Source organism: Microtus pennsylvanicus, chromosome 4, assembly GCF_037038515.1.
Source record: "Microtus pennsylvanicus isolate mMicPen1 chromosome 4, mMicPen1.hap1, whole genome shotgun sequence".
Lineage (NCBI taxonomy): Eukaryota > Metazoa > Chordata > Mammalia > Rodentia > Cricetidae > Microtus > Microtus pennsylvanicus.
Window position 1 is genome coordinate 93,776,449 of NC_134582.1, and position 22,239 is coordinate 93,798,687.

Consider the following 22,239-nt stretch of genomic DNA (forward strand, 5'->3'; position numbering starts at 1 on the left):
AATTACACCAGGAGACAGGAGGGTGAGGGTCCCAGAGGTCAGACACAGAATACACCCTAACTCCAGTCTCGGTCACTGCGGAACCCTCTGCCCAGGCTCACACCTTTCACCGCAGGAGTGTTAGGGATACTGAAAGAAGGCGGCAGGCCAGAGCAGGAGCTCTGCAGCACACAAACGCTGGACAAAGCAATCCGTTCTACTTCTCTCACATTCCTGCTGTGACATCAGATTCAAAAAAAGCTCAAGTATAGCTTCCTGTGACAGTGAAACCTCTGGTTGCTGGCCACAGCATGGGGAGTTCCCAATATCTTCTCCTAGCCTCATGATGACAATAGTGGCAGGGTGACTCATGGTCTCAAGTCAGTCAACAGCCAGAGAGTTCTAGCCAAGTCTCCACTGGGTTCTGCTTCCCTAGCCTCCAGAGGCAGGGATGACAACTCGGCTGTATGCGTCCTTCAGAAGACTTGGATGACACTGGTGAGCCATCTCAACGAGACAGTAATGGCCTCTTCCTTTCAGGGTAGGGCCATGGTCGCAAGGATTGGTGGGCAAGATACAACTCATAATTCCTACACATAAAATGCCAGAGTCCGTTTTCTCCCTAGATTTTATCTAATTTCCATGTACCCCAAATCAGTGAAGGCCAATGAGCACGAAGCTCACTGAGATGGTATCCTGCTACCCACTCTGCACACGAAGTCTCTCCATCCAAGCAGAGCAGTGTATACATCCTCCAGTTTCACTTGCATGCTACCAGACACAGGGATTTCTCGACATTCACCAAGCGTTCTCACTGTAAAACTCTGCCTTCGCCATCCCAAGCTGAAATTCCTCTCTTGCTTTAAATGTCTGTTTGTGACAAAGTGATGGTTTACACTATTTCTCACAGTAGAGCTTTTCAGGGAGATTATAGCATTTCATTTTTCTGAGTTCTCGCTTCATAATTAAAACACCGCAGGCCGCCCCCCCGCCCCCCCCCCCCTGCGTACGAGGCTGAGAAAGAATACAGGTCACTTACTGATCTCAGAGTATGTGCTAAACAACATCAGCACCACACTGGATCCAGCAAGCACAAATCTAAACGAATGTGTACAAAGCATATGACTCTGACACACGCTGACCACTTAAGACAACAGAAAAAGAGCCTGATCTGCTTCTGCTGAGCAAGTGAATTTACCTGACACATTCCAATTCCCACTAAGTTTGCTGTGAGCTAAGATGATCAGGATTCCTTCAGCCAAGACCATAATAAAGCATTCCCTTTTCTTCCCTTGGGCAATTTAAAGGATATCTTTTCATTTCCAGAGTGACAAAGATGGCTTATGATGTAGTGTTAGCAGAAGTGAAGACTGGCAATACTTTCTGAAAAGCAGCCGAGTATCACAGACTTTAAATAAGCAGTATCCATGACCCTAACCACACTTAACAGTTGTTGCATGTAGTTGCAAGTGTGTGGATATGTGAGTGTGCATGCGCAGGTGCGACAGCACACATGCTGAAGTCAGAAGATAACCTTGCGTATTGGTTCTCACCTTCCACCTTGTTCAAGACAAGGTCTCTTGTTCACTGCTGTGCCTGCCAGGCTAGCAGCTGGCCAGTCAGCTTCTAAAGGTTCTTCTGTCTCAACCTGTCTTCTGGGAGTGGCATGCTGGGAAGACATATGTCTTAAAAGGCAATAATGTGGCCACCAAGTCTACCAACCCGAGTTTGATCCTGGGAACTCACGAGGTAGATGGAAAGAACCCATTCTCAGAAGTTGTTCTTTAACCTCCACGCCTGAGAGCTTATACTTGCTTACACACACACACACACACACACACACACACACACACACACACACACACAGAAAGGCAGGGAGGGAGGGAGGGAGGGAGAGAGGGAGGGAGGGAGGGAGGGAGGGAGGGAGGGAGGGAGGGAGGGAGGGAGGGAGACAGCCAGCACTGTTCCTGGAAAAGCTGTCTTATAATTGAGATGGTTGCATCAGAGACTACAGAGTCTCAGTACTATCTTGGTTCTATTGTGCGCTAGCCACGCCATCTTTCCACTTGTTCTTCCTTCCTGCTATTCATTCTCTATACAGCACCCGGGCAGCTTCTAAAACAGATAGTATCATACACCCCCTGCTTAAAGTTTTCAGAATTCCTAATGGTTCTTAGTAAGCTCCTGTCTTGGTACCTAGGTATTTCTGACACCTTCTGCCTAAGAAGTGGTACTCCAGGACTTCCTAGGTCTGGCTTCAGCTATCTAGGTTTTGTATCATGCGATTCCTCCTAGGAGGCCTTAAGATTCCACATGCTACTTCTGCAGATGTTCAAGCCTACTACTCGGTTTTGATTCCTTCATAACCCACAGCAGAAAACAGTAATATCATGTACTCAATTTGATCCTCAGTTTTCAACCAAAAGTGAGTTCTACTACTGTAAGAGCCTGTTTCGTCTTGGTCTCTACACCAAGGCACACAGCAAACTGACAAGAAATACATACAATGTGGCTAGATTGATGAAGAAACAAATGAGTGTCTGTCAAAGCAAGGAATGGACAAATGAAGAACAAAGCATATGTAGAAACCATTTAGTCAGAGCATCGCTGTAACATCCATCTTCACGTTTCACAACACGATAAAGTGAGCACACTTGACATCCAATGGTTGACTATTGCGCTGTCAATTTTAATGGCAACATTAGATTTTAATGGCAACTGTGTCAAAAATGAATGCTGAAGATAGAGGTTAATTTTTCCCCTGTTATTAGAACTAACTAACTACCTCAAAATAGTGCCTCTCCTCCAGAAGGGTTAATGTATAGCCAAAGTATACTTCTGCTATTGCATAAAACTCTAAACTTTTCCTTTGGACATGTGATATATTAACAATAGTAAGCCTGCCACGCTGCCAAAAAACTGGCAATTTTGTTAACATTTCTAGAATCAGGAATCTTCTCCACCAAAACCTAGTAAAATCCTTTTTACTGCACTGTCTAAAGGTTTGGGTCAATAGGTTTTGAATATGGCCATCAGTTCTCTCATATCCATCTGTCATTTCCAACACCTGGAGGGCTTTTACAGCGATGCACAAAGACAATGCAGGCATTTTAGATATTTATCTATTCTGTGTGGCCATGTGTGTGGCACTGGAGCAGAGGTCAAAGGACAACTTTCAAAGTCAGCTCTCTCTATCACGTGGGTCCTGGCAATGGACCTCAGGTCATCAGATATGGTGACAAGAACCTTTAGCCTCTGAACCATCTTATGGACCCTAGCTGAATGTTTTTTTCTTAACAGCTACTTTGAATTTGAGGGTGATCACTAATTTTTCAACTTAAACCTTCCTCCTTTATTGGAGGCTGGAGAAATGGCTCAATGGTTAAAACCACTTATTGCTCTTGTAGGACCCAGGTTCAGTTCCCAGCACCTATATGGTTACTCACAACCATTAGTACCTTCAGTCAGCACGTCTGGGGCCCTTGTGGCTTCCAAAGGTACCCAGCACATATATGGTACACATAACAAACATGTAGGTAGAACACTAATACACAAAAAAATAAAAGACTTCCTCCTATAAATGTAATTGTTGTTTTCTAAAATTTGAGGTTCATCTTATTGATTGATTACAATGCAGGAAAATAAAACCCAGAGTATACTAGGCAAGCATCTGTCAAGTGATGATATCATTGTTAACCGTACTTTCTACAGTTTGTACAACTAACTCAAGGAAGATGGATCACAGCCCAGTCCCTAAAATGCACCCTTCTCTAGCTCTCAACATCTTCTCTATTTTCAAATACAGGAATTTTCTGCTGATATTTCAGATTTTGGCATGTGATCAACTGTTGGTTCTTTCGGTCTGCGCAGCAAGCAGGAGTTTAGAGAAAAGGAGAATCTGTTGACTGCAGTGACCTTGGAGTAGTGATGCAATCTGGGTATTAGATACTAATTTCTAATGCATGGACCTCAGATCAACATCACCTGGACGCTTCTTACAACTACAAAGTCTTGCCTCCTAGACCCACAGACTCGAGGCTGAGGCACAGCCCACCCACCTGGGTTTGCACAGGACTTGAGGGTGACAATGAAGGATGCAAGTGTGAATGGTACAGGAGCCTCCTCAAATTCTTTAGCTCTTTATACCGCCTTCAGATTTTGTTAAGTCAGACCAGGAAGGATGTGGACCCTCTCACACACCCATCTTCCAATACACCAAGTATAAACTCTTAAAGGAAATTGGGTATGTAACATTCTTAAAATTCTTTTGAATACTTTTAAAGGGGACCCAAACTAAGGCTTGACCCAGGTCAGGGCATTCATTAAATCTCCCATATCTACTTTACATCGCAAGGGTAGTGCTCAGGAGAGATCTAGATATTTCCAGTGTGTGTTAGAGCTCCAGTTGCAATTTCCTCATAAATGTATTAGTGGAGGGGTTGAAGTGTTTGATATTCTGAGCAAATGACATTACAAGGAAGGTCTCCCCATCACTACACTCTACACTGCCAGCTCTACATTACTGAAGGTGACTGGTTCAAACAGGTTTCTGGAAACCTGGGTATAGATACATCCCCATCTACCTGGTGCTAGCTTTTCTTGCCTTTCACACAGTGCCTTGTGATAAGCCAAGAGGGAGTGAAGAAATCTGAGAAGCATCACAGACAGCTCTACAACCTATATTTCTGGCGGGAGGAAAGCATGTCTCTGCAAAGATCTGGGTTTGTTTTTGTAACAAATACCTCGCAAAGGAGTTTAGGGTAGAATGCAGAGACTGATGCTCACATTGTCAGTCAAGTTCTGAAAAGGGGATGGAGTATGAAGACAGTATAAGACAGCTGATGAAGAGGACTGGCAAGACAGTCTTAGTGTGCCCCACCTGTTAGGGCAATGGCACCTTTCTTACTAGAGTTTAGGGTCTTAGATATGCTCTCAATCTCTGAAATGCATGGGTCTACCTACTCCACCACTGTCCAGTTAAATTCCATGTCCTCTCATAGGACAATGGGGCCCAATGGAGGCCAGAACAAAGTGTAACTCCAGCCCTTAGTCCTAATATTGAAGCTTATCCCTGCTTCCCCTGCTGTGTAGAGGAAGCAAGTGTTGAGACAACATTCTCCACAATCACAGAATGTTTTCCTGAGCTTGACTTTCTCCACAATACTCATGTGATAACATGTCACATGATAACATGTCAGCAAAGCAAAGCAGAGCACATTCTGAGGGTGCCAGATTAAGGGCCTGGTTAACTTTACCCAGGTGAGTTAGGGAAGCTTATTTCAGAGAAGGCACACACCACTTTCACACTCTTCATTAACAAGTACTCTGGGCACCACTTTGCCAGCCCAGGTCCTCTCTCTAATCCTAAACCAAGAGTTCCAGGCCTGATGGTTGGACCACTATTTCCGGTCTCCTGTATCAAGTACCTTCCAGAGCTGGGAAAAGTCAATTCCCATCTGTTCTGTCTTGGTCCTGTGTAAGACGCATCCTGGTATAAACACTTATCACTGATAAAAGGAGCCGCAGTTTTGGCTCTCAAGAGGTAGTGTCCTTTGGGGACACAAAGAGGACCTTACATTCTTCTCTTTTTCCTTCTTGTTTAAAAGAGAAGTGGATGGCATCCTCTGGCTATCATCTGTCTCCTTAGAAACAGGGTTCTGTTACTGACTGCTATAGCTAGCTCCCTCTTGCTCTCTTTGACTCACACCCAGTAGAAGGGGGCAGGCAGCCCAGGCCATCGCTCCAATCTTTAGACATCTTCCTAAGGGTCAGACCTTTAACTCCACATACCCCCTTTCTCCTTTGCCTGCACTTGTTTCCTAAAGTAATTTCTCAGTTACTACATTTTGTATAGATTATCTGTACATACATTTGTCTATAAAATACATGTTCAGTTGGGATCAATGCTTATTGATCTAGCTATCAGGGAGGCTGAGGCCAGGAGTTTTACGGCCAGCCTAGGTGATAAACTGTTGTGGAATATTTGTTTACACTGCATAAAGATATGTCCATGTTAGCTGGGCGGTGGTGACACACACCTTTGATCACAGCACTCAGTAGGCAGAGACAGGCGGATCTCTGTGCATTGGGATCTCTGTGCACTCAAGGCCAGCCTGATCTACAAAGCCAAGAGAGATAAACCCTGTTTTGAAAGACAAACACCCAAGCATCTGTTTTGCCTCACCTGCCTAAGGCAACTGACTGGTTTAATAAAGAGCTGACGGGCCAATAGCTAGGCAGGAGAGATTAGGTGGGGTTTCCGGGGAGAGCGAGGAACTCAGGGTTAGAATATTACATGGAAGGTCACAGAGGGAGCCAGACACATTCAGAACAGAGGGAAGGTAAAGAGCCACGTGGCAGAAGGTAGACTAATAGAAACAGGTTAATTTAAGTTATAAGAGCTAGTTGGGAACAATCCTAAACTAAAGGCCAAGCTTTCATAATTAATAATAAGTCTCTGTGTCATTATTTGGGGATTGGCAGTATAGAGAAAAGTGACAATAAACCTTCCCTCAAAAAAAAAAAACCCCAAACATTACTTATTCTTGAAAAACAAAGACATGAGAGGTCACATGAGCTGACCTGTTCCTCACAGTCAGACAGAACTTTTGTGCACACAGAACTGAAATCACTCTCTGGGATCTCCGCTGTGTGAGTGCAGACAGACTGGAAGGAAGCACTTCCAGCTAACAGTCCCTAATTATTTCGTGGCAGTTTCTTCCCCAGGCTAAACTGCCTCATTTTCCTTAACTTTACCATTATAACCCGAAGTCCAAAGTACACACCCACAGGCAGATTGTCCTGAAAATGACAGTCTTAGGTGATGGGGCCCCAAATGAAGTCGCCACTCTCAAAGTGGCCTCCCTGGCTTTGAGCCATTACCTCTGTGGGAAATCATTGCCAGCTTCACCACAGAGAAAGCCTGTCTGCGGCACGGGCTAAAATAACAGCCCAAGCCTATGCTTCACGGTAGAATGGAATGCTCAAGTCACCGAGAGCATGTCACTTTAGCCTGGCGGGAGGTTCTTCTTAAGTCTCTGAAAGATGGCAGAATCTTCCTTTTGTGGAGGAGGAAAAGACAACCACTTTCATAGTAAGCCAACAGTGAATCAATTATGCCACTCCCCAACCCTTCCAGAAGGGGAACAAGAAACATTTAGGTTGGCCCTTCAAGATGGTCACCTCATGCCCAATGGACGGCAGTATGGTGGGTGGAGAGAAAAGAGCATGGTGATGAAGAGAAGTCTCCACTGCCAGGGACATCTTGTATCATTTAGGAACCAGTGAGAAGCAAATGGGAAAGGAGGAGGAATCTGGATCAGGGAAGATGACAACTGAGCATCATCACCTGCCCAGACCACTGGGGCTCGTTCTGCAGGCCGGCAGCACTTACAGCTGCCTTATATCTTAAACGGGACCGATGCAGGGCACAGATGGTCTCTGCTTTCCATCAAATGCCGTGCTTTGAGGGAAGAATTGCACACGGTTGTCATTAAGCGAGCTGAGGAGGAGAGGGCCTCAGAAGAATAGCTTATAATCTTGGCCCACAGTTTTCTCACCTGTAGAGCTGGTGCAGCCCTCTGAGTGAGCTGGGTTACATAAGCCCGGAACATAAGAACGACCTGCTGACACTCTCTGAGCCCATTATGAAACAGTCTGATCTGAGAAAACAAAATCTCCACTGAAGGCCAATGAGCTCCCCACAGAGGATGCTAGAACCCCGAAAGGAGTAAAGAGCAGTTCACGGGTGCACACAGGCTCCAGGAGAGATGCTGATTCTGTGCCAGACACACGGCACAGGGTTCTGTGCTTCTTGTTCATTTCCTCATCTAAGGGGGTAAAGGGTGTAGATGTTGCCTTTCTTAACAAATCAGAGAAACGCTGATGAGTGGGCACGTTTCAGTGTTTGCTAGCACCAGCTTGCACAGCCCAAACAGGTCGAACAGGTTGGATATTTAAACAAAGGTGGAAAAATGTGAGGTCTAAAGCCCAGGGAAGTGCTGCCCTAGAAATGCAGCCAGCACCCTTGCAGGCCTCCATCTGTGAGCGCGCCGGTGGAAAGCAGAACCCTTCTCCATGTTGCTAATTTCTTGTTATACACACCCACGGTTTGGAACACCAGGCCAATGCACAGCAGAAGAGACTACGATACACTTCTCATCCTGCTCCCAGCACACTTACCCCTTGTCTGCTGTGACCTAGTTCTCGGCTCTCCTAACTACTGGGCTGTTCAAGTATGGGCAAGCGTGATGCTCTGGGTTTTGATGCCATCCACTAGTTTCACCTGGTATGACTAAGCTTTTGGAATATTTCAACAAAATAGGTCAAAAACATCACACTGCCTGAATTCAAGAGAAAACTTTGGTACTTACTTCAGCTCCAAAAGAAGATGAAAAGATAAACATTCCTACTGCTACAACATAAGAACGGTTGTTAAAAATATTAGCATCCAGCCAGCCAAATGATAAAGGATTATGAACCAGATCATGAATTTGAGAAGTGGCTCTGAGGCGAAGGCCTGACTGCTGTTTAACACACCCTGTGAGTGGACAGTTTTATGAGCTCTTTCCCTCCCTTCAACCTAACTGAACTCAAACTGGTCATTCAGAAAGAAAGAAGCACCAGTCACAAGTACACTTTTAAATTATTCACTCAAAAATAAAAGTGTAGCGACACTTTAAAAGTATATTAGAGAAGGAAAATCCAGAGTGAAAGAAAAAAAAATGTAATTTCCAAACAGCTAACTCAAGAGATTCAGTCAACATCAGCTAACTTTCTGCTTTGATGTCTTCTCATGCATTTTATCTTATTTGAATAATAAAATTAAGCGAGGTCACTTTCGCCTACTCTTTCTCAGAGAATAACAGTAGTGTTCTACTACTTGCAGATTTCTCAAATGCAAAGTAAAAGCACTGAAAAGAGCCACAGAATATCATCTAATAGCTCAGTACAAGTCCACACCCCACTCTAAATATGAAAATATCACAGAACAAGCAGAAAAGATAACAATAAGGATTTGCACAATTTAAAAATGGAGACAGGCATCTGGCCCACAGCTTCTCCGCAAAACACTGTCAACAGACTTGGGTTCTTAGGATGCATCGTGTTCATCGTGTTGCTCCATTTTTAAAGGGCACAGAACCTATTTTATTCTGTTTGTAAGTCTGTGTGCAGATCTGGCCTGCAACAGAATGTTGGGCTAAATATCTTAAGAAAAAGGGCATTAGGACAAGTTGTCAAGCACTTAACACAAACTGTAGGCCTAGCTCTGAATCCTAGGACAGACCCTGGGAGACTCCTCTGGCCATTCCATGGAGGGCCCTTTCCTAGAAAGTCAGAATGGGAAAATTGATGGATTAAAGGCTGCAAAAGCAGTCCAGGAAATGTCACCTGTATCAAAGCACCCGGGTCCCAAACCTGGCTACTGAGATGTCAGCAAAGGCTAAAAATGTTTAAAGATGATCAAAGAAGAAAGCTATAAAAACAATCAAGTAAGAAAGCTACTTATTGGAAGTTTAATAATGTAATTAGAGAAAAATTGGTAACTTAAGAATTCTGCGATGAACAGATTTACAATGTTCATGCTCATTGTCCAGGAGAAACACCAGGCCACTGAATCACTTGCACACTCAAGAGGATGCAAAGGGTATTAAGGGGAGTGAGCAGGGGCTAATACATATAAAGGTTTTGGTTACCCTCCCCCCAATTAAAAGTTTCAGCCCTTAAAGAATGTCCTCTAAACTGTATCAGAGTTGTGTTTAATATAAAATATTAGATCTGTTGATAATACTTAATACTATCACCATAAAACTACCACTCATTAAATACTCAACGTGTGTGTGTGTATGATGTGTGTGCATTTGCATATATTCAGTGCTGTTAATCTTCTGTTGTGTATATACAGTTAAAATCCCACATACATGATGTTTTTGGTAATCTCAGTTATATAGCGTTGCATGCAAGATAACAGGACATTTATGTATGATCTTTCATCTGGTGGTTTTTTTTGTTTGTTTTTTGTTTTGTTTTGGAGACAACAGTCTCACTCTGTATCCCAGGCTGCTGTGCAGCTCTGAGATCATTCCAACTTAGCCTCTGGTGCTGAGATTAGAAGCACAATGTCCCTGTGCCCACCTACAATGTACAGTCTCCTAGGCTGAATTAAAATCAAGATTTCCAATTGTTTCTGAAGCAGTTTTCCTTTAGCTTGTCTTTCTTCTTTTCTTTAGAACTATCTCAAGCCCAGATGCCTATAGTTGCAGCTACTTGAGGGGATAAGGGCAGGAGGATAACCAGAGCAAAGATGTTTGGGGGCAGGCCTGGGTGGCACAGCAAGACCCTAAATCAAATAAACAAGAACAGGCACGGGATAGGATTGCCCCACAGGTTTTTCTCCTGGAACTAATTTCCCATTGATGCCTTTTTCCCACAGAGGAACATAGTGGCAGAGTGAACATTTTTTGAGGGGACTGGTTAAACCTTTGCATTGTCACCTCCTCACGTGAGAAGCAGCAAGTATCAGGATTCATTACTCAGAATCCTCGGAAACTCAATACGACTATAAGAGAATTTCACAGGACTCTTCCTCTTGGTGGGGACCGAGGGCAAAGAAATGACTAGCCCCTTGGAGACACTGCCGCACCTCTGCTGCTTGTCTTGTTTTGTGCTGACCACCTGTTCCAGACTGCCGAGTTTAGCTGTGCATGCCAACAGCAGGCTTAGCTCAAGCGTTGCAGAATAGCATGCTAACTCCGGAGTCTCTGTGGTCTCATTTATCATGGAGTAGGTCACATTTCTGTGCAGCTAAAATTTTCTTCAAGTATAACAGGAACACATAAGCCTCTGTTCCTGAAGACGACATGTTATCCAGTAGCATCCTCAGGGTCAGGCAATAAAGTCCATGGGAAAGCACTTGGTCATGCTGCCTTGCTTTTCTTTCTTTCTTTCTCTTTCTTTCTCTCTCTCTCTCTCTCTCTCTCTCTCTCTCTCTCTCTCTTTCTTTGCTTTTCAAGACAGGGTTTCTTTGTGCAGCTATGGAGCCTGTCTTGGAACTTGCTTTGTTGACCAGGCTAGCCTCAAACTCAGAGATCTGCCTGCCTCTGTCCCCAGACTACAGGGATTAAAGGTGTGCACCACCACTGCCCAGTAAGCTCTTTTTACCTTTCTGTGACAGTCAAAATGAGAACACATTGCTGCTCTTCACATAGTGAAGGAAAAAGGCTGTCATGAGAACACCTGCCAAGGTCTTCAGCATGTTTTTAAGCCTAATAGACATCTACAACTCTATAGTTTAAAATCTGGGAAATGAGCAAAGTGGAACTGAGTTTCCTAATTTGCAAAAACAATTATGGTCTGAAGGGATTTTTTTTTTCCTTGAAGAATACTCATTTCAAACAAGGTCTGTCCATTTTCTCTTTCGTCATGGCTCCACAACTTAAGGCTTTCTGGAACAACTTTTGCAAACTGAAGAGCTTGATGCTCTTTTTCCTATATTAATCTCACCTGGAGGGTGTGTTCTGGCTTAGTTTCTTAAATTTGCTTTGGAAGGCACACACTGTTTAATACAAAATTTCAACACGAGAACAACTGATAAAAGAGTTTGGGAAAGTTAGTGGTTGGACCACAGTGATGTTTCTGTGAATTATTTTCTGTGCTCACAAACTAAGCTACAGTTTTTAGATAAGGAGTTTATAGGGGGCTGGGGAGAAGGTTCAGTTGATAATGTGTCAGCTAGACAAGACTCAGGACCTGAGTTTGGATCCCCAACATCCTCAGAAAAAGCCAAGCTCTGCAGCACACACCTGTAGTACCAGTGCTGGGGAGGCAGGGGCAGGCAGATCTCTAAAGCTCACTGGCTGGCCAAATGGCCTAGCCTCCACTTGCTCATGTAAAAACATATTAAAAAATATAAATAAGCAGCGTGTCCCCGCACCCCACACATACATTTTCAAACTTCAAAAACACAAGAACTGCAGGACAGGAACCACATATGATAATACATTCTTTTCTATATATACATATTTTTTTTAAAGTCTCTTACCTAAACTTTCTCAAAATTTCTTGGTGTTATCTATCTTTAGTTTTTAGATAGCACATTATGTTGGGTATCCTAGAATGTACATGTAGTATTAGAACTGGGTGGCTGAGCAGGATGGTTGTATAGAGCCCTGGGAAACGTACTTTAGTGAATGAGTGAGCGAGTGTACACACACATTCATACACAGAACAAAATATCATGTAAATGTACTTGTGTAATTACGGTCTAAGAAGTATAAGCTTTCTGGGCGCTGTAAAGCAACTGTCAGTGTGACTGCCCATAACAGATTTGTGTGCTATCTCTGGAATGGAGACTAGACCTATCTCACAAGGCAACCAGTGGAAGATCAGAGTTCATTTGCAAGAACGGTGTACACATGGAGGCACATCACACAGACAGCCTTCAGAGCAGAAAGTGAAGCAAGGGTCCTCAGTGACATTGTATCCTGCCTTCTCATGCAATTAAGTCCTCAAAGAAATGGAAATCTACATTTAAAAGTTTGCTAAGTATATGAAATAAGTTATATTTGAGATTAAAAGAAACAGAAATATAGAAAACCATTCCAAGGGAAATCAGGCCACATCAGAGATTATGTGCAATTTGTGCCCATCAAGGGAGAGACAGATCATATGCCCACTAGGTCAAGGAAGACTGCTTATGGCCAGTCAGAAATATAGGTGTCAGTACGGTGGCACATATTGATAGCATATAACTTGAGAGCCTGAATCAGGTGAATGAATGAGGCAAGCTTTGATGACATAGCCAGATCAGATCCTGTCTTAAAGCAAAAAAAAAAAAAAAAGCAACAACAAAGCAAAACAAAACAAACAAACAAAAAAAACTCAAAGCAAAACAAAAACAAGATGGAACCGGGATACTCAGATGGGGTCTCACAGGTGCCAGGGAAGTCACTGTGTAGGTCTTCTGGCTATCTGGCTCAGTGTTAAAATCTGGAAATGCCACAAAAGAGCTCCTGGATGCTACTCAACCCTGGTGGGTACCAAAAGACCTCGGGAAGCAACAGCAGGGAAGTGGGGAAAGGACTAAATTCTCAGGTTTCAGCACTGTTTAAGTTCCTCCATACATCCCTGGGAAGTTTTGGCTCCTAATTAATGCAGCACAGGTATGTGGTTAGCAGAGATCACAGATGTCTCGGATTCTGGAATGGATCCATCAAGGCAAATAAATCTAACTGACTCTGACACATTTTTGTAAATGAATTCACATTTTTATGATGTTTTTTTGAAAGTCCAACTTTGCTAACAAATGAAGGTGATAATGACTTTCTGACTGATTAGCAAGATATCACATGTTCTTTTAACCCACCCCTTATAAGCTTTGACAGAAAAGACAAAATAAACATAGTATGATGAACTCAAATCAGTAATGGGGAGAAATCTGGGAGACACATCTGTAGTCCATAGGACAGGACAAAATAGACAAAAACAAGAACAAAGAAAACAAACACAGATGCAGGCAAAATTTATTAACAAAATCTAACATTCTTTCACTATGAAAAAAAAAATCCAAACTTGGACTAGAGATGAACTTCCGTCAGATGTTAAATGTCACTAAGATAACCCACAACACGAATCACAGTTAATAGGGAGGGGCTGAATGCTTTCTTCCTAAAATGAATAAAAAGACAAAAATGTCTACATGCTTTACTTCCATCTAGCGCTATACTAAAGGTCTGGTGCACTCCAAGAGATAAGACAGGAAATGAATGACATCCAGAAAGAAAAAAAGAACAAAGCCATCTCTATTGCAAATGCCATGATCTTGGGAGCAGAAAATCATAAGGAATCTACTAAATAATTCTCAGGAACAAAGAAAGAAGCCTAGAGAGATCACAAGAAACAAGATCAGTGCATAAACTTCTGTTATTTATATACCAGCACTGAACGGAAAACAATCCTACTTAATACCACCGTAAGGAATAAAAGAGGAAAATATTTAACAATAAAATCAATAATCTGAGAATCCTGAGACATTGCTGAAAAAAATGCAGATAGCAAATGAGTGGGAGAGCAGCCTATGTCACTGGATGGAAAGACACAAGACTGTTAAAAGTGCAACAATGAAGCCGGGATGTTGTTCAGTGGTGGATTGCTTCCCTAGGCCCAGGGTTCAATCCTGGTTCTGAAGAAAACAAAACAAACAAACAAAAAACCAAAAGATGGCAATATACCAAAATTAAGAGACTGAACGTATCCCTACAATAAGATTGTAGCTACCCTTTCTGAAGAACTGGCCTCAGTTCCTAAATTCCATATAGGGATGAGGTACAGCTCAGCAACAAACTACTCGACAAGCATATCAGGGTCCCTTGTACTCCTCAAAACAAGAAAACAAGCAAAACTTATTATCCAGATAGAAATGCAAACGAGTCAGATTAATCAGAACAAGTTTGAACCAGGCATGACTTTAACAGTGGGCTCAGAAGGCAACTTAAAAAATTTGTTTTTGGGAAAGGAGTTTGGTTGAAAGATTTGAACTCCCTTATTACAGACTCATCATACTGTGATAATGGCCTTAAGCTAGGTACGTAGACCAATGGCACAGACAGGGGAGCAGATCCTTACATTTATGAATTTTTGACAAGAGTGGCTGTAAATTATTGAAGAATTACGTAGATACCACATAATAACAGACAAATTGAGTGCTTACCATGTGCCTGAAACTATTTGCTAAACTGATACCTTCTAATCCTCATCCTAATTCAATTAAGTAGACTGGATTCAATGCCTAATATCAAACAATTTAAAACTGATGTCCAAAGAGATAAAGAACAGAAAATTACAAACACCCAAAGAGATTTGTATTCTGGTGTGTCACTGACTCAATGAGAATTTGATATATTTTGAGTCTCTTCTCGTAACTCCATTCCAATAATGTTAGTATTTTAAAAGAGCCAGGCAGTGGTGGCACATGCCTTTAATCCTAGCACTCAGGAGCAGCCCTCGTGAGGTCAACCTGGTCTACAGAGTGGTTTCCAGGACAGCCAAGGCTACAATGAGAAACCCTGTCTCGAAAAAACAAAAAGAGGGAGCATTTAGAAGCTGTATCTGCTCTAACTGACTGAAACATATGATACCACTCTGTAAAATATATTTCCAGTGCCTCACCTCTCAGCATTTTTAATATATCCACCTCCATTCTCTCTCATCCCTGAATGAGCATCATTCCAGAAAGTCATTTCCTGGTATTTATCAGATAGTCCCCATTTCCCCCCACACCCCTCATTTTGCCATCTTTCTGGAGCCTCAGAACCAGGCCACTTAACTATTCAAAGGCTCCATGGTATTTTATTTTCTCATAAAGGAAAGCCTTTATGAGATCAGGTAGGCACATGAAGATATTGTTTACAGTAAAAGGCTCATACATGATGTTTAAAAGGGAGCTTTGTATATAATAAGCTACCCACCTCTGGCTCTCTTAAAAGAAAAACTCCAAGTGGCAAGGGGAAATGACACTGTTCCACGGCAAAGAACCCAAGGGCCAAAGGTCTAGCCTAGCCAATACCTCTGATACCGTGAGATACTTTGAATAGGCAATTAAAATGATCTCAGATTTTTCTCTATGGGGAACAGGGAATTCAAAACAAAACTCTGATGTTTTTAGGCAAGTCTACTAATGGCTCTCACTGGTGTGGTCAGCCACCCAAGCAAGGGACACCTCACCTACCTGTGCATGTTCCCATTGGTGGTGAAAGACTGACCACACACAGTACACTTGTAAGGCCTTTCGCCCGAGTGCACCAGCATGTGACGATCCAGGGAGCTGGCAGAGCTCAGTGACTTCCCGCAGATGCTGCATGAGTGGTCAGCTCCTCCAGTGTCCGTGTTGTGCTGCAGAAAGCAATCAGTGCAATGGTCACTTGAGAAGACAGCACTAGAAATACAGATCTGGGCTCTATAAAACCAGTCAAGTCTCTCAACTCTTCCCCCCCTCACCCCCCTGTTTCTTTTGAAGTGTCTTCGAAGGAGCCCAAGGCATTAGGGACATGGGCATATAATTATTTTGTTAGATTATCTTCCACTCCCATGTTCTAGTTTTGAAAATTAGTTCCAGTGCAAAACTGAGACAGTTAGTCTTTGCAGGTCTATGGGTTAAATAAACACATATATTAATTCCTCTGGGTGGAAGGAATCTTCACTATACAGCCAATATGCGAAATAAACAGGATTTTCACACTGGGAGACCACAAACCTTGTTCCAGTTTGATGACATAGGTTGGTTAGAGAACAGAAACCTTTATGAGGTCGTTCGGGGTTCTTAAATATGGTAAGAAACATTTCTATCCAAATCCATGCTTCTTTAATCACTCGGCGCCATTACTATTTAGCAGCCTTTTATGATTTTCCACCATCATTTCCCACTGTTCTGTCTTCACCAGCAGTCTGTCATGAGCCAGCAATGGCATGAGGGGGATAAGGACACATCCCCTTGTAAAGGATACATTTCCCATTGTAAACGGGAAAAGATCCCACGTCTAGGAAATCCTCGGCTGCATGAAGCATGCTTATATCATGTAGAGCAGAAACGGGGACAATGATACACATTTGTGTTCCAGCACTCAGGATGAAGCTGAGGCAGGAGGACTAGGGGCTTCAGTCAGCTTAATTACATTAGCATGACCCTGGTGAGAAATACTAAGGGAGGAAAAAGGCAGGTGTAGTGATACATGTCTATAATCCCAGCACTAAGGCTGAAGTTGCTAATAGTTCTAGGATAACCAAGGCTACAGTCTGACTTCAAAGCAGCATAGACTAGGACTACATGTGAAGACCCCCATGTCAGTTCCTCTTCCTCTGCAAACATCTACAGAACCAGAAAAAGTGTGAAGGTGGTGGTGGTGGACTAACAACTATGATCTTTTATCATAAGAGATTTAGTTCATACCATACAAACAATGAGAAACACGGTGTCAATATATGTGATCAGTTAACTGTATGTTTTTGAAAAACATTCTTAGTCTCTGTCATATAGAAACATGACTATGCAAAAAATTGTTTCATAAGGACCCCAAGATTTTTAAAACACTAAATTTTAGACATAGCTTACATTTACTGGACAATTCAATTAGTGAGAATAATTCAAAACAAAAATACAAAAGCAGTGGCGAACCTGACGGATGTGCATGGTCAGCTGGTGCTGGGTAGAGCAAACCTTTTCACACAGGGGACAGCTGTAGGAAGATTTCTCCTCTTTCGTCTCCTAAAGAGATTAGAACAGAGCATGGATTTCCAACCACAGTAAACTGGCACCTTCTGTTTTGTAATAAGCCCATGTCTAAGCAGCTGCGATCATTAGATTGGAGCCTGTCCAGGTATTTGTGCAGGTCACTCGCCCATCTGTCCTCAGTTTCCTTGCTTAAAAATGAGAAAACTAACACTGGCCTCACTGTGCTAAGATTAAATTAGTGGACAAAGAGCATGCAGGGCAACAGTGCTCAGCGCAGAGGCTCTCGGTGTTTATTAGTGGTCTATCACACATCACTTCACTGACCCCAGTGGCTGAAAAACACCATGTCACTTACAGCTGAGTTAGGACAGGGTGTATTTCTCCTAACTCACAAGCTCCAGGTACTATTTTCTTTGGTTATTTGTTTGTTACTGTCTCATGTAGCCCAGGTTGGTCTCTAAGTCCTAAATAGCCTAGGCTTCCTTCAACTCTTGATTCTCCTGCCTCCACCTTGCTTGTGCTGAGATGACCAGGTCTTAAGGCCCCTCTGGAACTTGAGAGAGGTTATGAAGTCCTTATCAGAAAACTCCATCCTACCCGTGGAAGGATTTCTCAGTGCCCCACCAATAATACTCAATGGGAATAACAAGGCTCTGCCCAGAAAGCTAGCATCTTCTTGGCAGTGTCCATAAATAAAGAACAAGGAGAGTTCTGACCCTGTCCACACTAGTCAGCAGGATAACCCAAACTGAAAACTTCCACAAGAAGTGACAAAAACTCAGCTTACTATTTGGTTAGGTAGCTCATTTTATTTTCCCTCAAAACATATAGGATAAGCTGCCTTCAAGCAATGGTCTCATCTTTCTAAGGAAAAGGCTAACTTCTTTCACTGACCCTTTGTTATAAGTTCTTCCTTCTAAATCATTCGTGGGAAATCACAGGGAAGGCCCAGTATGACCTTACCCACACAGAGCTCAGGCACCATGGTTCCCTGTCTATGTTCCTAAAACTAACTCTACTCACGCCTGGGCAGCTCTCAGGAATTAGAATGTGCAAATGTTGCCATCACTGGGCTTCCATAAACAGCAGGGTCATCTGGAAGCTCTGGGTAATATAAACTTCTAGACTCTCGACACACTGACTGGCCCAGGGCTGGGGGGAATACCGGAGATCTATTTGTCTCACAATCTCCCCAGAAGACACTGATGCACTTGCTCAATCAGGAGATCATGAGCATGTCCACGGAGAAATCGCAGACCCTGAGCTCACACTATGGCACGTCCAGCCACAAGAACTCATTTGGGGGAAGATACTAGTGCTAAGCGAGGTGAGAGGCAAGAGAAGAAGAGTGGCGGGGCGCCCTGGTCAACCTCCACATCCTATTCTGGTCTGGGACAGCTTTGAGTAGATTTCTTTTCATTTGCACTCATTTGAATGAGTTTCTGTGTTTTTACTGTTAACACCAATTATTGAGCACATACTGATTAGTGAATTTATAGCAACATCAGGTTTGGAGTTTTTCTTTCCACAATCACTAAGAGATAGCCACTTATTATCTGGAAAAGGAAACTTTATAGCGTACAGAAGGACAAGAAACTTGCTCCAAACAAAGAATTAGAAACCGACACCAGCTTAACACTCAGACTAGCTGCTCGATGGCCCATTACCCTAACTAACAATACTATATAAAGTCTCACCCCACCGCACAGAAAAGCAACATCCTTCTGGTTGTTGATTGATGAGAGGTGATGAAAATAAAAGTATCCTAAAGACTGTGAAAACAAACGGCACCACAAACCAGATGGGTGAAATGAATGTGTGATGATGTCTTGCTTGTGGCTACCTTCTCTCTCTCTCTCTCTCTCTCTCTCTCTCTCTCTCTCTCTCTCTCCCTCTTTTTTTTTTTTTTGGTTTTTCGAGACAGGGTTTCTCTGCAGCTTTGGAGCCTGTCCTGGAACTCGCTCTGTAGACCAGGCTGGTCTCAAACTCACAGAGATCCGCCTGCCTCTGCCTCCCGAGTACTGGGATTAAAGACATGCGTCACCACTGCCCAGCTACCTTCTCTCTTATTCTAACCTTTTTTCTAACCGGTGGAAGCAGGTGGGAGAACTAGGCCAGGCAAGCCTAGTTCACTTTCAAATCCTAAGTTGAAGATCCCAGAGACGAATGGACAAATAAGTAAATAAATATATAAATTTTAAAATCTGGTTTTGCCCAGTTATCAATATACTTCTTGTTCTCTCAGAGGCATAAGAAGATGCCTCACAGCCAGGTCAAAACTTTAGGAAAAAGTCAGATTCTGAGGTATTTATGTCAAGCCATCAGACTGAAAAAACTATGTAGACTTTTTATACTGTAAAGTGCAAACTTGTGTATTAAATTACTAAATGCACATTTAAAAAAGTCTAAACCCAGGCAGACACAGTGGCTCATCCCTTTAGTCCCGCAGATGACTTAGGCGGGGGAACTGTTCAAGCCCACAAGCTCATGTCAGTCTGTGCAACACAGTGAGACCTTGTCTCAAAAAAAACCTGGGCCTCCAAGTGGCCAATCACTTGAGGAGACATATTTTAATAAAACCATCTGTGGTCACCTTGAAGTAGACACCAGGCACATTGTGTGGAGGCACACGGAGCTGACTGATATTGACTCTAGGGCTGATCATTAACCTCTGCCAGGCCTAAAGCTGGTAACACTGCTGTGCAGGCCATAATACACGTTCACAACCCGAGGTGTCTGTGGAATCAGATGTACTGACTTTTAAAGTTGAAGAAGATTAATGAAAGAGCATTGTGATGGTGGAAAAGGCCCACTACAGACGTCTGAGCCCAGTTATTATACTCACGCTGGTGAAAGGAACACACTTCCTGAGCTGGGAGATAAAATTAGCAGCTAATGTGATAACTAACCAGCCCATAATGAAACAATCTGGCACCCTTGTCAGCATCCGGCTGGGGCTAATCTCTCCTGGAATGCTATGGTCACATGGATGCAACCTTTCCCAAGGCGCCCTCTTTCCTCTCTCCCTGTGAAGTTGTCAGGTAAAGGCACTTCCTCACTCCCTGAGCTGTCTATCAATTATGTTTTGTTTTCTGAAATCGGGTGCTGTATTTAGTAGGTTACCTCTGGCCTGAGCCTCCCTTCCAAAAACTAAGCCAGCGTATCATCACATCCCTGAAGGAGAAAGGAAGCAGATGACAAATGACCCAGCTACACAGCACATTTGACTTCTTCACTCCCAGGAAATAACCTCAGTATCCAGAGATGGAAGGAATGGTGGGTGTCTTCAGAGACCCTAACTGTCTCTGAGTGACTGGACTTGGGGCAGCTGTGCTGCACTATCTATTTAAGGAAAGGCTCTTCCCTGTCTTCCATTCACTTTCGGTAGAGTAGAGAAGGATGCTTAGTCATCTTTGAATGTGTGACACCTGGCACAGTGGCTAGGCAGAAATAGAAGCTGGATCTACTGTTAAATGAGTTGATAGACAGAGAGACTGATGGAGAGATGGACAGACAGCCATATGTGAGTGGAAATAAACCTTTTCTTCTCAGGACTAGTGCTCCATCTGTACTCAGGCTGAGCATTTTTCTCAGGCACCCACAGGAAGAGAGGCACACGAAGGCAAGGGAAAAGAGAGAAAGAGAGAGCGTTAACAGTGCTCCAAAACCTAACACATCCCTGAGCGCTGCTGAGTCCTCGGGCTGTAGGCGGGGAATGCAGGCATGCTTACTTACACACTTAGGGAACCTGGGGCTGCTATCACTTCCTAGAAGGGCACATTGTACTAAAAACAAGAGAATCTGTCAAAAATCCATCACGGGTGTGCTTGGAGAGAAGTCTGTTTATAAGAAGCCATTAGTTCACAGAAGCTCCAACAAGTTCTCTTGTCCATCCTCGCTCCCAGATAAGCTGAGAATGCCTTGTCCCCATAAAGCTTTGAGTGTGACTACATTATACCACAAGAAACACTACATGGTTTCAGAGACAGACTGAGAATTATCTGCCCTCTGCCTCCTTATTTACCTTGTTGTAAATGTTGCTATCAGGACAGCAACAACTCTTTGTTCATTAACTGAAAAGACCCTGATGCTAACAGAGGCTTTTCTAACAGCATTCCTCCCGATTTCTGTTCATGCAGCTACTCTTTCCAACCGCTCCCGACCCTGTGACCACTGAAAACTCCAAGAGGATTAAACAGATTGAACTCGGGACTTTGCACAGCTATGAATGGAGCACAACCCTTTTCCATCCAATGGATCTTAAACAGGATTCTCTGAAGCCATAACTGTAGGTCTCTAAAACTAGAGAGCTGAACCCTGAGCAAACAGGAATGTATTTGCCACCTAATCTGAAGATATTTGGGGAAAAGAAGAAAGAAAAAAAAGAAGGCACTACTAATTAATCAGCTGTAAGAAAAGAAAAGCAACACCCTGCAGAGGCAGTCCAGTTCACTCCTTTAACACAAGCTTCTTTATGTTTAAAGGGATAACGGGGCTTTCCCTGAGAGATGCCATGACAGAAATTTCCTCCATGCAAGGACATAAGTCATGAAAAATCTATTCCTGAAAAACGATGGAGGCCTTTGGCTATATCTTCAATTAAGAATCTGTCCAGGGTTTCCTCTTAGGAAGCCTGGGAATTCTCTCCTACATTCTCGTAAGATAAAAGCCACCGGCTGCTACCACCCAACCCACAGACCCTTACCTGGTTCCTTCGGCCAATACGATTTGGTCCTGGAGGCTTCATGGGGGACTTGATGCCCTGGGGGCTCCCACCATTCTCAGTGACATTTGCTACGCTCATGACTGCTGACATCATAGTGTTGATGGAAGACAGGTCTGAGCCTTCTAAACCAATGGGTGAATTTGACGTCATCGGGACGGGGTTTTATACCACTAAGAAGTCTCTGCTATAGAACTGAAAAACAGATACGACTGAGGTTCTCATGTGAGTTTAGGCTTGTCATAGTCATGTGGTGCTAATCATAGCAAGGGCAATAGAGATAGATCCCCAATACCCTTTTCCTAGTTCAACC

At 43.2% G+C, this 22,239-nt stretch overlaps 1 protein-coding gene across 13 annotated transcripts in view; it reads right to left on the minus strand.

Moving 5' to 3' along the window:
• The window catches only part of Rreb1 (ras responsive element binding protein 1), a 178,598-nt gene that overhangs the window by 36,049 nt on the left and 120,310 nt on the right, over window positions 1-22,239 (minus strand). For all 13 annotated transcript variants that reach the window (XM_075969876.1, XM_075969874.1, XM_075969880.1 and 10 more), the window contains 3 exons: window positions 21,909-22,121; window positions 17,147-17,236; window positions 15,704-15,867 (listed from right to left, as the gene is read on the minus strand). In XM_075969876.1, coding sequence (XP_075825991.1) covers window positions 15,704-15,867; window positions 17,147-17,236; window positions 21,909-22,079 — 425 coding nt within the window. In that variant the 5' untranslated portion in view covers window positions 22,080-22,121. The remainder of the gene's footprint in view (window positions 1-15,703; window positions 15,868-17,146; window positions 17,237-21,908; window positions 22,122-22,239) is intronic.